Raw genomic sequence first — 16,512 nt, 5'->3', positions numbered from 1 at the left:
TAGTTGTGAACAGTGGCCAAAGATTTAACGAAGTCACTTGTGTAGCTTCTTTAGAATATATATATTCTTCTTCTCCTAAAGTTTGTAGACCGCCCGTCTAAGTACTCCCTTGTCAAAGTTGTCAAGGATGGTTGTACGTCCCGGTTTTGCTTTTGAGACGGTCCCTGTCTTGTCTGATTTGTTTACAATATTGTAAACTTGTTGGTAAGACATACCAACAGCTCTACAAGTTCTGTACTAAACCATTTCTATACTAATGAAAGGTTTACCTCTGTCTTTTTCAAGCACAAAAACTTATAAACCTTTGCAACAATCGTCTGCAAATAGTTAGCCATAGTGGACGCTGTGATAAAGATGTGCATGCATGACGGGAAACTTATTTATCAAGACTTAACATTTATATTAATATTTCTTCCATAAAGAAACGATATTTATGTAAAGTAACACAAACATTCAACGTTTATTTGTTTAAGAAAAACGTTAATTTATATTTGTACACCACCTGTATTATTAGCATAAATGTGAACTATTTCAGATTTCTGTTGTTGAACTCTGAAAAAATCTTAAGTTGTTGTTTTGGTACCAAATTCTCTCCTGTAAACTGCCCATTAAATGCATGGGAATGTTAAATCAATTGAAATAAAAATTAGGTACACTATAGGTGAGTTGATATATTGACAACATAATACATTTATCACCTTTCTAAAGATATCAAGGCTAAAAAGCATTTTTCTAGCATTTCCGACAGTACTTTAGTTAGGTTGCTGGCATAGAGATTATTAGAATTAATTGACCAGGTGACATCTTAGACAGACAGGGGTGTGAACTCTCTATTTCCGTTCATCCCGTGTACGATATATTTAGTGCATCTTAATAAATAACATTTACTACAGTAACGTTTCCTAAAGATACTCAACAGAAACCACCAAACATGATGCAATGCAAACGTAAGGGTCCAAAACACATCTGTGATACCTGTATCAAAACACATATGTGATACCTGTTGATACCTGTAACAAGACACATCTGTGATACCTGTATCAAAACCCACCCTTGATACCAGTATCAAATTCATCATTGTGATACCTGTATCTAAACACACCTGTGATACCTGTATCAAACACATCTGTGATACCTGTATCAAACACATCTGTGATACGACACCTGTATCAAAACACATCTGTGATACCTGTGACACCTGTATCAAAACACATCTGTGATACCTGTATCAAACACGTCTGTGATACCTGTATCAAACACATCTGTGATACCTGTATCAAACACGTCTGTGATACCTGTATCAAACACATCTGTGATACCTGTATCAGAACAGATCTGTGATACCTGTATCAAAACACACCTGTGATACCTGTATCAGAAGACATCTGTGATACCTGTATCAAAACACATCTGTGATACCTGTATCAAAACACACCTGTGATACCTGTATCAGAACACATCTGTGATACCTGTATGAAAACACACCTTTGATACCTGTATCAAATTCATCATTGTGATACCTGTATCTAAACACACCTGTGATACCTGTATCTAAACACACCTGTGATACCTGTATTAAACACGTCTGTGATACCTGTATCAAAACACATCTGTGATACCTGTATCAAACACGTCTGTGATACCTGTATCTAAACACACCTGTGATACCTGTATCAAACACATCTGTGATACCTGTATCAAACACATCTGTGATACCTGTATCAAACACATCTGTGATACCTGTATCAAACACATCTGTGATACCTGTATCAGAACACATCTGTGATACCTGTATCAGAACACATCTGTGATACCTGTATCAAACACACCTGTGATACCTGTAACTAAATACACCTGTGATACCTGTATCAAAACACACCTGTGTGATACCTGTATCTTGTAAACACGTCTGTGATACCTGTATCAAACACATCTGTGATACCTGTATCAAAACACATCTGTGATACCTGTATCAAAAACACTGTACATCTGTGATACCTGTATCAAACACGTCTGTGATACCTGTATCAAACACATCTGTGATACCTGTATCAAAACACATCTGTGATACCTGTATCAAACACGTCTGTGATACCTGTATCAAACACGTCTGTGATACCTGTATCAAACACATCTGTGATACCTGTATCAAAACACATCTGTGATACCTGTATCAAACACGTCTGTGATACCTGTATCAAAACACACCTGTGATACCTGTATCAAAACACATCTGTGATACCTGTATCAAACACGTCTGTGATACCTGTATCAAACACATCTGTGATACCTGTATCAAAACACATCTGTGATACCTGTATCAAATTCATCATTGTGATACCTGTATGTAAACACACCTGTGATACCTGTATCAAAACACAGCTGTGATACCTGTATCAAAATACATCTGTGATACCTGTAACAAAAAGATCGCCATCGAGTTACTATTTCGGGTTTGTTTCAGTTTTAGCAGCAATCAATCATTTGCGGATACTTTGTTTGTCCCTGCAGCGTATATCTGTCACAACACAACACGGAATACAATGTGCCTGATGGACGTGCTTACCTGGATTGCCAATCTCCCCCTTGGGTCCAGGAGGTCCGTTGTACCCGGGGGCGCCTGGGTTTCCCTTCAGCCCCTGCAGCCCTTGAAGACCGACCTGGCCCACCGCACCCTTGTCCCCTGCACAGAGACATGCGTTATCATGGGTCTCTCTTGGTGCCTCCAGAACATACCACACCACCAGCCCCTCCCTTTCGACCCCTCGTCATCTTCTCCGCACTAGGCGACTATACCCAACTGATTCTCACATCAAGCAGTCTATATTCGTTTCTGTAGTAGCTATAGCGGCACATACACGCCTCCTTGTCAGCAGCCTATACTCAACCCCTACTCAGTCCTTTCAGGCTACATCCAACTCCTTCTCAGCCCTTTCAGGCTACATCCAACTCCTTCTCAGCCCTTTCAGGCTACATCCAACTCCTTCTCAGTCCTTTCAGGCTACATCCAACTCCTTCTCAGCCCTTTCAGGCTACATCCAACTCCTTCTCAGCCCTTTCAGGCTACATCCAACTCCTTCTCAGCCCTTTCAGGCTACATCCAACTCCTTCTCAGCTCTATTGACATATACATGAGCATAAATTATGCACTAACATGTTAATGTGAGAATACACACAGTTTCTGAGTACATATGACAACTGGTTATTCTGATGCCACGTCTCCGTGCTCAACACGAGTTCTGACAAAACTGGCAAAGTTCACATTTCACAAGAAAGTCATTCTGATGCTACTCATGTTCTAAATCACTTACCTGAATCACCTCTCTCGCCCTTGACGCCTGAAAAGACAACCGAACGTTATGACTGACTTACAAAACATTACAGTTTTAAGGCTGACCATTCAGTATTTCGATTGAACCTTTGGCATCATGTAGGAATAAGTAAAAGCATTAGAATAGGTTATGTCCTGTTGATTACATCATCTGAAATGGGGTGGGGTGGGGTAGGTAGTTTCTCCAAAACAAGCTCTTTTAGTAAACATGAAGGGGGGAGTCACTTTAACAAGCGATTGTGGCTTCAAATTACTTTTTTATGCACTTTAATATCTAAGTTTAGTTCTAGCGGACTTCTGCTTACCTCACACACAAAAATGCTTCCTGCATATTTTTTTCCTGAAGTTTGTGATGCATTTTTTTGCCGAGTTAGCGTATTTGGGGGGAGGGAGGGGGGAGAGAGAGAGGAGGTTTTACCAAGATAAAAGGTTAAACAAAATAGGGATCGTGAGGCAGGAACACAGCAAATCCAATTTGCTTGAGGGTGACAGATAATATGTACAAAAATAACAACATAACACAGCTGCATTTGTATCATTTTCTAGGTTAGGCTGAATACTTTTTGGACGCCAATCGTAAGAGGCGACTAATGGGATCGAGTGGGATCTCTGTGACTTGCTTGCTCATGCTGTTGATCACCGGATTGTCTGGTTCAGACGCGTTTTTGTCTGTTATTCACAGACCGCCGCCATATGGCTGGAATATTGCTAAACTCACTCACTCACTAATAAATGATCGAGCCCAGAGAACCGCGACCTACCCGACCGGTGTATTCACACTTCTCCCAGCCTGGCCACATCGTCCATAGCCTAGTAGTTAAAGCGTAACGCCGAAAACCTGGGTTTGATTCCCCACATGGGATTCCCCATTTCTTGTGGCCACCGCCTTGATATTGTAACGAAATCGGAATATAACCTTATTCAGTCTTATCTGTTATTCAGTTGCTACATGCGATTCTACTGCACCAACTGAGAATCAGTAACTGCTGTGGCAGTTGAGCGAAGTTACACACCGAGCTACCAGTGATGTGATGACACGATGTTGTGTATGACTTGTATGACGTTCAAGTGTACACCCAGGACTTGAAATACACCATGTTTGTCAAAAGTAAGTGCAGACCTTTATAAATGTGATGATGTTAAATGGAACAGATATTTTCATGCATGTGACGTTTGGGGCTGGGGTTGGAGAGTAAAGCTTCCTCAGTGTCGTAAAAGGAGCTGACACATCCAGCACATCTTGCACCTTCATTACAGTATGAACGTATGTCTGTACATTATTTCTACCCGTGAAGATCCGGTTAGAATATTGGCCTTCAGTAATCCATGCTTGTCGTAAGAGGCGACTAACAGGATCGGGTGGTCAGGCTCGCTGACTTGGTTGAAACATGATCGGTTCCCAATGGCGCAGATCGGTGTTCATGCTGTTGATCACTGGATTGTCTGGTCCAGACTCGATTATTTACAGACCGCCGCCATACTGCTGGAATATTGCTGAGTGCGGCTTAAAATTAAACTCACTCACTGTAAGACGCCTACCACTCACTCACTTACTCACTCATCTGTAAGACTTCTACCACTCACTCACTCACTCAATCAATCATCTGTAAGACCACTCACTAAGACGTCTACGACTCACCGGGATGACACACGATAGTGGAGTTGTCGCAGTAGGACTGTAACAGTTGCGTCTACAACACAAGTCAAAACATTGATTACACAACAGTCTATTTTCCTGTTGACTGGGTTCCGTCCTATTGCGCAACTTAGTACAATAACCAGTCCAGAATTTTGAGACCATTTCATTTAACTGGACACATAAATATCAATCAGTATTATTTGATACATCTAAGCACTATGGTTACTATCGCTTTGTCGCGATATCGCCTAGATTTCTTCAGGGCGATAAAGCGATGGCCCGAATGAGCCACCATAAAGCACATCTATTGCAACACTACGCTCCTTCTAATCCTTGCAAACACGTCGTGCAGCGTGTTCTGTCGTACAGCGAGCTCTGACAAACAGGAACCTGGAAATCGTGGAAATCTCAAAACGAGGTTCTGCCGCTAGAAAAGTTTGGCGGTCTGGTACGGACTTGATATTATATCAATCACATTGTGCGTTACAGAACTACTCTGAATAAGCGCAAAAAAACCCACATAACAGGCGTAACCAGTGAGCCAGGTGCATTGTGAATCATTTTACGACCTCATCAAACAGGGGCAGTCTGTGATATCTTAGTTAAGGTCAAGCTGCCTACACCTCGCCATAAAATATAGAAATACGATGTTATTAAAGTTTAAAATTAAAATTAATTTGTAATTACCATTTTCTTATGAAACAAGGAATTTGGAATTCAGTGTAACTATAGTTGTTTTTTATGTCTATTTTCTCTTTCACACGAGAAAATTCGGATCGGCTGAAAAGTAGGTCATTGTCTGAATAGGTTAATGAGACTCATGTTTCGGCTTGAGAGCACAACCACGGAGTAAGTCAACACCGCTTCCGAGTCAAACACAATGGCATAAATACATGAGAAGAATTGTTGACCAAACCGATTCGTGGAGCCAAACCACACCACTCTTTAACGATTAGAAATGTTTAGTTTTCAAACCCAGAAATATCACGTGATGACGATGATATCATGTGATGGCAGTGATATCACGTGATCAGGGTAATGTCCCATCATAGCAGTGATATCACGTGATTATCGTAATTCCACGTGATGACAGTGATATCACGTGATGAGGGTAACTCCACGTACCTCCGACGCCAATAGCTGCTTGACCAGTACCTCGACTGCATCCTGACTAGGCACCTGCCGAGTATCCAGGTGCTGGTCAATGTGTCGCTTCACCAGCCTCTCAACGTCAGCGTCGAGGTCATCCAGATTCCTCTGCAGAGATGAACATAAAGTATGAATAAAAATTATAATGAATCTGAAATCATCATAAAGCCGTGATGGCGGCCATGGCGATAATGCTGTGTAACCTCTGCCATACTGGAGCACAGCTACACTCCCCTGTCCTCTGTCTACAAGGCTTTTGAGGATAAGGGGCGGTGGGGTAGCCTAGTGGTTAAAGCGTTCGCTCGTCACGCCGAAGACTCGAGTTCGATTCCTCACACTGGTACGATGTGTGAAGCCCATTTCTGGTGTCCCCCGCGTGATATTGCTGGAATATTGATAAAGGCGGCGTAAAACTAAAGTCACTCACTCACTCTGGAGGATGAATTACACACATTAACCCTAATGAAGTTTAGAGTGATCTGGCAAGTCAAGACTGCACCAGCATCGATCACTGTATTGTTCCTGCCTCCATTTGGAATTGTGGTTAGTTTATATGTTGAAGACACTTGAAACACATTAACTATCTGACACTAAAGTCTACTGCAAAGTTTGTTGAATCTGTGTCCGACTGAGTAAAGCTGACATGCCTACCAGGGATGGTGTCCGCCCGGGAAATCGACATTTGAAAAAAAAGAACAACAATTGCCGCTAAAGCCACATTTCAAGTACCAACCTCGGTTACGCGGATCGCCGCGAATGCCACAATGAGTATGGGCATCAATACCGTAATTTCAAATAAGCGTCACCCATTCATCACAATGGAATAAAATTGTCTTAGTGACTTGTCCTTTGTTTGTTTAGTTAACATATGATGGGCGGCTTCTTTATTCTCGTTCAAGTTTTTAGTTTTTAACATGAGGCAGCTGGTTTGCGTAGTCTGGACTTTTCTAAACGAACAATTCAACAGGATTTCTAGATTTTACATAATGAATATTTCACATTATTTACGGTAACAAGGATTAGCTAACAGCGCATTGCCGTGAGAGCCACATTCACACGATCACTCAAAAATGTCCATTGCCATTTCAACCCCGTTTTTCTTAAATGTGTCTTTCCCGGGCTGTAACCCCAGGGATATCAGCGAGGAATTCGTTAAGAAAACGTGGTTCATGGGTTACAGCCCGGGAAAGCCACATTTAAGAAACTGTTGGAGTAGTCCCGCCAATCAACGTAGTATCACACATTAGGAATGCACATTGCATTATGGAATCCCAGGCACAGTTTGGTCGTCAATAAACAGCTGTATTTGCCCGGACTAGATCGTTTTAAACCTGGTCCAAGCATTGATCTAATTACACATAACCTGTCTGGGCATACCTGGACATACCTGGACATACCTGGATATACCTGGACATACCTGGGTATACCTGGACATACCTGGGTATACCTGGTCATACCTGGACATACCTGGGCATACCTGGACATACCTGGACATACCTGGCTGATTAGTTATCGCTTTCTCGCCTTAAAATTCGGAGGCGAGAAAGCGAGAAAGCGATATCACGAGACGAGAAAGCGATAACACGAGACGAGAAAGCGATAGCACGAGACGAGAAAGCGATAGCACGAGACGAGAAAGCGATAGCGCGAGACGAGAAAGCGATAACGCGAGACGAGAAAGCGATAACACGAGACGAGAAAGCGATAGCACGAGACGAGAAAGCGATACCATTACGCGAGAAAGCGATAGAGCGAGAAAGCGATAGAGCGAGAAAGCGATAAAGCGAGAAAGCGATAGAGCGAGAAAGCGATAGAGCGAGAAAGCGATAGAGCGAGAAAGCGATATTACCTACAATTCAGTGCTGTCTGCGCATGATCGACTGCAAACGGGAGCTCAGTCGCCATCGTAATTTCTGGATAGTATTAAATGGTTTTCAGTAATGTTCTTGCCCACGAATGGCGGTGTATGACTAGACTTTTAGAAAATATCTTATAGAGATGTAGACTTTCCTTTGACATGCAATTTGCACGTATGCAATAGTCATATCGTGAAATAACGGAAACGTTCATTTTGTGATGTGACTTAAGGAATTACATATTTTTTGACATAACTGGATTCGAATTGTCTTAACCAACTTAATCACACCAACCAATTGAATTGTTTCTTTGATGGGCATTTTAGATTTTGAGTTGATGAAGAATAATGACAATTATATTGATATACAACTTCTTTTATTCTGTGGAGGCGACGTTTCGACATAGATTCTAATGTCGTTGTCAAGCAAGTGATACATGAGTAACAAATTGAGAGAATATATACATGAGTTGTTATTACGGTAGATAGGGGATGAGTTGTTTATACATTAAATGAGGTTGATGTACAACGCTTGTAGAAGAGATTGAGTAAGTTGATTGGAAGCCAGAAGGGTGATATACAAGGACTGAATTAGAATTTATAGGAGGCCAGGTGGATGTATATACAAAAGATGGGTTTGATGTACATAGTTGAATTGAAACAGATAATGTACACAAGAAATATTATTGATTACTTTATCAAGTAATAATAGGCATTGGGAATGTAGTATCCTTCATCTCTGTTGAGAGCGGATCATATCTTCTTGATGTGTACTGCTTCCAAAAGTTTCCGAATTTTCTAGTCTGACTGGTTCTTTTTTATGGTTTTCTTTGAATTATGATGTTGTGTGAGAAATGTGTCGGAAGTGCCAGATGAACGGGAGGGACCTATGACAAATAAGGCATTGTGACGAGTATATTTTCATGTCAATTTCCACCATGAGTGGCCAGCACTAAGACAATCAACCACATCCAAACCAGCATCCTAAAATAAAATCACCGAGTGAGTGTGTGAATTGAAATACATGTATATGTCGCCTAAGAGCAATATTCATGTTTTAGGTTCATTGTTGATGGTTTTGTGACGCCATATTGTACGCCATCAGTTCAATTCCAACTTAATGGAATGGTGAGTTACACTTACATTTCAAACAAATTTCTTTTGCAGCTCAGTTTATTACATATACATCACATTCAGAGAGTTTTGAAGTATGTGACACTATAAATGAGCTGTATGTAGACGATTCAAAAATAATTATCAGTTCTCGCTGTTTGGTTATAGGTGGAGGAATTAGAAATGAGGCATGGGAACTTAACCGTTTATGTTTATGTCACTTTATTGTATTTCAGGGTGATCAAAATACAGCTGTAGTTTCTTTGAATTAATAAAAACGATGAAATTTATTAACTGAAGAACTTCACCTACATGAACCCAATTCGCTCCTACCCAAAGATAGAGGAGACGCACGTGACAGTAAAGCACCTTGGTACCTCAATGTAGTAACAGAACCATTCCACAGTCAATGGTGTAATCTAAGCAAATAAAAGGATGCAGTCAAACGTTCGTCTAATCAAAGCTGAAAATAGTACGCAGTTAAACGCTGGTCTAGCCATATATAGTGAACTTCTTTGGATGGCATTTAGAAGTTGGTGTGCTTAACAACGGGGAAAGTTATATGGATATACAACGCCTTTATTATAATGTAAGAGACATTTTGGTCCGCCAATTTCAAACCTGTTCTGCCATCAAAATATCTATCAAAACCCATCTTTTCCGCCATGTTTTCTTCTGACAAAAGTTAGATAATAGACATGTTATACCAACAACTGGTTTTCTACAATATATTATTACCCTCCGCCGCTATTTTGACTGTATGTAATAATTGATGTGTGTGATATGTACTCTTATACCACCATTGGTGGTCTATTGAGAATAAAAGTAAAGTAAAGGCTACAGCTGGACGTGGTCGCATAGGTTTTGAAAAGCTGATTAGTGTATCCAGTTAATCCTTCGTAACATTTTCGTTTCCAGAGGAGGACTTGAAACTCGTTCAATATATGGAACTATCTACCTGTATCATCTTGTTTATAACCTGGTCAACTCATGTCAAAACGATTCAAATCAAATAGAGCAATAGGTGGCATTCACTGGGATGCAGACAAATAAACCCTCCTACACATCTACAAAACATTTATCTTGTACACACAGGAGTGAGTCGCTCCCGTCCTTCTCTATCCCCAACGAAACTCCTTACAATATATTAAAAAAGCCACAGGTGCAAAGACTAGTACCTACTACCTATTACTTACTAGAAGAAACCAAATGACTCAATAACTACCAGACTGGGTCAGAAAATAAAATATCAGAATATATACAGAATAAACCCTTTAAAACATCCCTATCCAGCCACACATTACAGTGTAAACTCGATTATCCAGACTAACTCACAATGTCAAGGCCACGCACCACACGTTTCACAACCAAAACATAAACACCGTACCCTGGCTCCCAGCCCTACTTTTTAACATTTAACCCCAATTCATCTATTTAGTAGACTCCTTATGAGCTTATCAGCAACAGTTTAACTGTTCTGCACAATAAGTCACAATATACTTTACACCACTTACTTAGTTGAACTTATAGGCAATCAACTTCCCACCTTCTTCCGTCCAACTTCTCAGCTCCCCATCTAAACTAACTTATTTTCAATATACAGGTGTTTATCATATAGTGCTTTATTCCCCAAGCAATAATTTTATTACGTTTTGGTTAAACACACCTACCACGTCGGTCGATGAATTGTGGCACTGTCTCAAGTCGATAGTTGGGAGTTCGGGGACAGACAAACATATACGTATGTACAGAAGCCATTCTTGTAGAAGTATGAGAGGTTATGGCACATACATTTAGAACAATACCTTTTTCACATAATAGTAGATATATATATGTGTGAAATATGCACACATTAAACGACCAGATGAAAGGCACATGGTGCATAAAATTCCACCACTGATACAATACAGCCCGACGGGGAGTTGGTTTGGTTGGTCTGTTGTTTAACACCGCACTAGGCAATATTACAGCTATATGGCGGCGATCTGTAAATATTCGAGTATGGACCAGACAATACAGTGATCAACATTATGAGCAAAAAACGCCACGGAGTTGGGTTACGATGACATTGTCAACCAACCAAGTCAGCGAGCCTGACCACCCGATTCCGTTAGTCACCTTTTAGGACAAGCATGTGTTGCTGAAGACCAATCTAACCCGGATCTTCACGGGTAACATGGGGAGTAGGCAAATGTGTAGCTTAGCCCAGTGAAAACAGAGCTCATAAAACAGGACTCATAAAATACCTAAAGGTATTAAGAGCAGTTATGGGCGTAAACTTCTGTATTTGTATAACACGATGCAACGGAGTACATTCTTATTCTCCATCGAGTGAATGAAAGCTGAAAACGTACAGTGATAAACAAACAGTGATAAGATAACAAGGGAAGCCAGTACTTAATTAGCGCTAAATTGGTAGGGTTGATGGACAAATGGAAGCCAGGGATTGTTAATCCCGGCATGAATAATGAGATAACAATGGTGGCATTTAACAAGGGAAATGACAATAAAGAAATGCAAGCCGGGAATTAATCCAGACCTCATTTCAACGAAAACACACTCGGTTTCTGGTGTTATTGTTGGATTATTGTTTGGACAAGTCAAAGGATTAATTACAAAAATGCCACAGAATTCGAAAGCATGTTCATTTTGTTTCTATACGATTAAACCAAATGACAATAAAGCCTCCTGTTGGATTAAATCATACGCAGGTTAGACGTCATGTGCAGACAGGGCAGAATTATGTGAAATATCGCTTTCTCGCTCTATCGCTTTCTCGCTCTATCGCTCTCTATCGCTTTCTCGCTCTATCGCTTTCTCGCTCTATCGCTTTCTCGCTCTATCGCTTTCTCGCTCTATCGCTTTCTCGCTCTATCGCTTTCTCGCTCTATCGCTTTCTCGCTCTATCGCTTTCTCGCTCTATCGCTTTCTCGCTTTATCGCTTTCTCGCTCTATCGCTCTATCGCTTTCTTATCGCTCTATCGCTTTCGCTTATCGCTTCTCGCTCTATCGCTTTTCGCTCTCGCTCGCTTCTCGCTTCTCGCTTTCTCGCTTATCGCTATCGCTTTTCGCTTATCACATATCACACACATCAACACATTACATACAGTCAAAATAGCGGCGGAGGGTAATAATATATTGTAGAAAACCAGTTGTTGGTATAACATGTCTATTATCTAACTTTGTCAGAAGAAAACATGGCGGAAAAGATGGGTTTTGATAGATATTTTGATGGCAGAACAGGTTTGAAATTGGCGGACCAAAATGTCTCTTACATTATAATAAAGGCGTTGTATATCCATATAACTTTCCCCGTTGTTAAGCACACCAACTTCTAAATGCCATCCAAAGAAGTTCACTATATATGGCTAGACCAGCGTTTAACTGCGTACTATTTTCAGCTTTGATTAGACGAACGTTTGACTGCATCCTTTTATTTGCTTAGATTACACCATTGACTGTGGAATGGTTCTGTTACTACATTGAGGTACCAAGGTGCTTTACTGTCACGTGCGTCTCCTCTATCTTTGGGTAGGAGCGAATTGGGTTCATGTAGGTGAAGTTCTTCAGTTAATAAATTTCATCGTCTTTATTAATTCAAAGAAACTACAGCTGTATTTGGATCACCCTGAAATACAATAAAGTGACATAAACATAAACGGTTAAGTTCCCATGCCTCATTTCTAATTCCTCCACCTATAACCAAACAGCGAGAACTGATAATTATTTTTGAATTGTCTACATACAGCTCATTTATAGTGTCACATACTTCAAAACTCTCTGAATGTGATGTATATGTAATAAACTGAGCTGCAAAAGAAACGCAAGCTCCAATTTGTTTGAAATGTAAGTGTAACTCACCATTCCATTAAGTTGGAATTGAACTGATGGCGTACAATATGGCGTCACAAAACCATCAACAATGAACCTAAGACATGAATATTGCTCTTAGGCGACATATATTTCAATTCACACACTCACTCGGTGATTTTATTTTAGGATGCTGGTTTGGATGTGGTTGATTGTCTTAGTGCTGGCCACTCATGGTGGAAATCGACATGAAAATATACTCGTCAAAATGCCTTATTTGTCATAGGTCCCTCCCGTTCATCTGGCACTTCCGACACATTTCTCACACAACATCATAATTCAAAGAGAAACATAAAAAAGAACCAGTCAGACTAGAAAATTCGGAAACTTTTGGAAGCAGTACACATCAAGAAGATATGATCCGCTCTCAACAGAGATGAAGGATACTACATTCCCAATGCCTATTATTACTTGATAAAGTAATCAATAATATTTCTTGTGTACATTATCTGTTTCAATTCAACTATGTACATCAAACCCATCTTTTGTATATACATCCACCTGGCCTCCTATAAATTCTAATTCAGTCCTTGTATATCACCCTTCTGGCTTCCAATCAACTTACTCAATCTCTTCTACAAGCGTTGTACATCAACCTCATTTAATGTATAAACAACTCATCCCCTATCTACCGTAATAACAACTCATGTATATATTCTCTCAATTTGTTACTCATGTATCACTTGCTTGACAACGACATTAGAATCTATGTCGAAACGTCGCCTCCACAGAATAAAAGAAGTTGTATATCCAATATAATTGTCATTATTCTTCATCAACTCAAAATCTAAAATGCCCATCAAAGAAACAATTCAATTGGTTGGTGTGATTAAGTTGGTTAAGACAATTCGAATCCAGTTATGTCAAAAAATATGTAATTCCTTAAGTCACATCACAAAATGAACGTTTCCGTTATTTCACGATATGACTATTGCATACGTGCAAATTGCATGTCAAAAGAAAGTCTACATCTCTATAAGATATTTTCTAAATGTCTAGTCATACACCGCCATTCGTGGGCAAGAACATTACTGAAAACCATTTAATACTATCCAGAAACTACGATGGCGACTGAGCTCCCGTTTGCAGTCGATCATGCGCAGACAGCACTGAATTGTGGGTAATATCGCTTTCTCGCTCTATCGCTTTCTCGCTCTATCGCTTTCTCGCTTTATCGCTTTCTCGCTCTATCGCTTTCTCGCTCTATCGCTTTCTCGCTTTATCGCTTTCTCGCTCGCTCTCTATCGCTATCGCTTTCTCGCGTAATGGTATCGCTTTCTCGTCTCGTGTTATCGCTTTCTCGTCTCGCGTTATCGCTTTCTCGTCTCGCGCTATCGCTTTCTCGTCTCGTGCTATCGCTTTCTCGTCTCGTGCTATCGCTTTCTCGTCTCGTGTTATCGCTTTCTCGTCTCGTGATATCGCTTTCTCGCTTTCTCGCCTCTGAATTCTAAGGCGAGAAAGCGATGGCCCTAATCAGCCACCATACTGTATGGGGTTTGATAGGTATTCAGTTATATCACGGTAAGCTTTAAATGGGAGAAAACCCGAAGTAACGCAGAAACCCACGTCCAGGGTAGGATTGTTCATAACGACATGGAAACAAAATATGGGTGAGTCTAGAATTCATGTCCAGAATCACTGACCTATGGCCAAGTGATGAAACTCTGTACAACGAATTTGTCGCGCATGTTTGAATGGGCGACATTTACCAAGTCAGGTAACGATACCGATCTGCGCGAACATAGTATGTTTTCTGCTACTCCGTATATACACAGTGGTCTTCTAACGAAACCTTGGCCTTAATAAAACGTTTGTTTTATTAAAGTAGCATAATATATTACGAAATGAAATGAATTTGACGCAAGCGGCACACTTATGATGTCTCACTCGAGAGCTTTGATAAATATAATATACAAACACACTATGAAAATGTATTTTCGAGTTATTTTTTTGTACTGGGCAAAAATGGCCACAAAGAACAAATTATTGTGTTCCTGTTGTTTAGGAATCACATCAAGCACATAAATATCATTGCGTGGGTTTGAATGGCGTATGTGGTTCCAGAGGTCATCCAATGTTTTATTGGAATTATGTTGTGTGGAAGTGTGGAAACAAAAGCGTTAGCTATATTTCTACAATGCATACTTCTGGCACTGGGGCGGTGAGGTAGCCAAGTAGTTAAAGCGTTCGCTCGGCACTCGACCCGGGTTCGATTCCCCACAATGTGTGAAGCCCATTTCTGGTATGCCCCGCCGTGAGATGGCTGAAATATTGCTTAAAGCGGCGTAAAACTAAACTCCCTCACTCGCTCACACTTCTCCTTGAATGAGTGTCAAGCTTCACGTGTAGCACTACAGCTTGTTGTCCAGTATTAGATAAGGTCTCACCCTCAGTCTGGACTTCTCACGCTCTGTTCTCCCTTCCACGCTGGTAATCCGGGCTTCCAGGAGAGACAGTTGCCTGTTCTGGTAGTACACGAACACCCCCAACACCGCCAACGCCGTCACCCCAAGGACGGCAGCCGCCAATGTTTTCAGGCTGTGTTTTTGAGGCTGAGATTTCACACTCATGTTTTGTAAAGTGTCGCCGACAGCCACGTGACCCTGTGGAGGTTGAACGGTGGAGATAAGGTGGGAGAACAGCATGTGGTGCTGACAGAATATTGTAGTGGTGAGATAAGGGGCTATATTGTTTATATATGTCGGAGGAATCCACCCGCTTTGTCAGTGATATTTTATCCCATTTCCCAGGGTCGCCTGTAAAAGAGATGGTTGAATCAACGATTTTTTTGTTATTGTAATTTTTTTTTTTTTTATGCTGAATTGCTTTTCATAACAGTTCACCGACTGGGCTCCGGTCTAAACAGAGTTTCAATGTTTGACTTCTCGCAGGCTGTGACTGGGCGACACTAAACGTGTCAGTGATTGGTCATCGGTATCACATGACGTTTACTGGCGAAGTATGAACAAATAACTCTCCTTCTAGGAACACACACATACGCACGCACGCACGCACACACATACACACACACACACAATTTGATTCGAGCAGACTATTTTAACTTCTACAGCTGAAACAAATTTTCCGGGTGTAAACAGCCTCTATGATTATCAGTCATTTATGAAATAGGTCTCGGCGGGTGGCTCAAAGTATTCAGCTGACGCATGTTTGGTCGCACTTCGGTAGAATTCAGCGGCCATTTTGATGGTATTCTTCTTTCAGCATTAGGAAAACACGGATCCATGCAACGCTAATGTCACCTAATGTTTTACTGATATCATATGGCTTTTTAAAATATTTTTGTACGTTTTGATATTAAATAGGCATGAAATCACGAGTTCGCGTTATATATGGTGGTCAGGTTTAGGGACTTGTTACATTGGGGTCCGCATATTGGGGCTCTGCTTGATCTCATGACATCTGTAGCTGGTTTGTCTGTTCCGGATGATAGAACCGGAATATAAGATACACAGTTGTCTCATAACATTCACTCGCGTGGGTTGTGGTGTCTGATGCTGTCGAGGTAGGACAGGTTGAAAGGAAGGAGGTTGTGGG

The 16,512-nt window shown here is 40.8% G+C and overlaps 1 protein-coding gene across 1 annotated transcript in view; it reads right to left on the bottom strand.

Moving 5' to 3' along the window:
• Positions 1 to 15,617, bottom strand: part of LOC124285114 (hemicentin-1-like) — a 44,352-nt gene extending 28,735 nt beyond the window's left edge. Inside the window, exons 1-5 of the mRNA XM_046721266.1 lie at positions 15,345 to 15,617; positions 6,096 to 6,227; positions 4,971 to 5,022; positions 3,312 to 3,338; positions 2,567 to 2,683 (exon numbers count right to left, since the gene is read on the bottom strand). Coding sequence (XP_046577222.1) covers positions 2,567 to 2,683; positions 3,312 to 3,338; positions 4,971 to 5,022; positions 6,096 to 6,227; positions 15,345 to 15,602 — 586 coding nt within the window. The 5' untranslated portion in view covers positions 15,603 to 15,617. The remainder of the gene's footprint in view (positions 1 to 2,566; positions 2,684 to 3,311; positions 3,339 to 4,970; positions 5,023 to 6,095; positions 6,228 to 15,344) is intronic.
• Positions 15,618 to 16,512: the final 895 nt, after the last annotated feature.

The sequence above is a fragment of the Haliotis rubra genome, unplaced genomic scaffold, assembly GCF_003918875.1.
Source record: "Haliotis rubra isolate DU_JTF1 unplaced genomic scaffold, ASM391887v1 Scf353, whole genome shotgun sequence".
NCBI classification, from domain to species: domain Eukaryota; kingdom Metazoa; phylum Mollusca; class Gastropoda; order Lepetellida; family Haliotidae; genus Haliotis; species Haliotis rubra.
The sequence above is the reverse complement of the archived record's forward strand: the minus strand, read 5'-3'. Positions and strand labels throughout refer to the sequence as shown.